The sequence below is a fragment of the Etheostoma cragini genome, chromosome 9 (genome assembly GCF_013103735.1).
Source record: "Etheostoma cragini isolate CJK2018 chromosome 9, CSU_Ecrag_1.0, whole genome shotgun sequence".
Lineage (NCBI taxonomy): Eukaryota > Metazoa > Chordata > Actinopteri > Perciformes > Percidae > Etheostoma > Etheostoma cragini.
The window spans coordinates 127,093-128,361 of NC_048415.1; the positions used below are offsets into that span (position 1 = coordinate 127,093).

Consider the following 1,269-nt stretch of genomic DNA (forward strand, 5'->3'; position numbering starts at 1 on the left):
CACCTGGGACATGATCCTGTCTAAAGTTAGGACAGGACAACACACACCTGGGACATGGTCCTGTCTAAAGTTAGGACAACACACACCTGGGACATGGTCCTGTCCAAAGTTAGGACAACACACACCTGGGACATGGTCCTGTCTAAAGTTAGGACAACACTCACCTGAGACATGTCCCTGTTGTCTCGTTGCCAGCGGTGATCCCGGAGGAGGACGTGGTGGAGACGCCCGCCATGGCTCAAGAAGAACACACCCACCAGGAGATCAAAGGTCTGAAGACGCAGGCCACGCCCGCCGTGAGACGCCTCGCCATCGAGAACAACGTGAGTCCCCGCGTAGTGTCCCGGGGTCAGAACCAGGGGACAGGGTAGAGATAATAATACTACAGGAGACTTCCTAATGCGTCACTTCAGACAGCCAATCACAGAGATTGTTAGGTCATTAGAAGCATGCTGCGTGCTGATTGGCTCCCTGACACTGACGAGGTATTTCTCAACCCTCGATGCTGCGGAGACCGCTCGGTCGGTTCCTGAAAGACTGGATTCAGTTCTCAGTCCTACTCAGCTGGGCCCAGGAAGGATCTTTAGGGCCAATAGAATACTAATATTTATAGAAACTAGAACATAAGACATGTTTTCAGGTATTTCTACTTAGTTGTTAAGTCCATAACTCCTCATGTGTTCATTCCTAGTTCTGATGCTTCAGAGATAATCTCCAATGGAAATAGTCCTGAAGATAAAGGATCTCATTGGAGGAGAAGGGGGGGGCTAAACTTTGGCCTGAACTGTATACACACACACACACACACACACGTGTGTATATAATATAATAATATATATCGATACTTGGCGTCTGTGTGTTGTGTTACTAAAGAAGAGAGAAACTAGACCCATCTGGAGGTCCCCCCTCACAACTGGAACCTTTAATACCCGGTGGTTCACAGCTGCAGCCAATCCCGGGTCGGGCACAGCTGCCTCCACCAATCATCCTCCAGCAAGGGATTGCATATGGAGAAAATAACCAGGACACACACACACACACACACACACACACACACACACACACACACTGCACGACAAACAAATACAACAACAGTCGTAACACACACAGACACACACACGCAGACACACACACACTGCAAGACAAACAAACAGGACAACAGTCGTAACACACACAGACACACACACGCAGACACACACACACACTGCAAGACAAACAAACAGGACAACAGTCGTAACACACACACACACACTGCAAGACAAACAAACA

At 48.7% G+C, this 1,269-nt stretch overlaps 1 protein-coding gene across 1 annotated transcript in view; it reads right to left on the reverse strand.

The window, feature by feature from the left end:
- trmt13 (tRNA methyltransferase 13 homolog) overlaps positions 1 to 235 on the reverse strand; it is a 4,538-nt gene extending 4,303 nt beyond the window's left edge. Inside the window, exons 1-2 of the mRNA XM_034882095.1 lie at positions 165 to 235; positions 4 to 64 (exon numbers count right to left, since the gene is read on the reverse strand). Of these exons, the coding sequence (XP_034737986.1) occupies positions 4 to 64; positions 165 to 235 (132 nt within the window). The remainder of the gene's footprint in view (positions 1 to 3; positions 65 to 164) is intronic.
- Between the last annotated feature and the right edge of the window lie 1,034 nt (positions 236 to 1,269).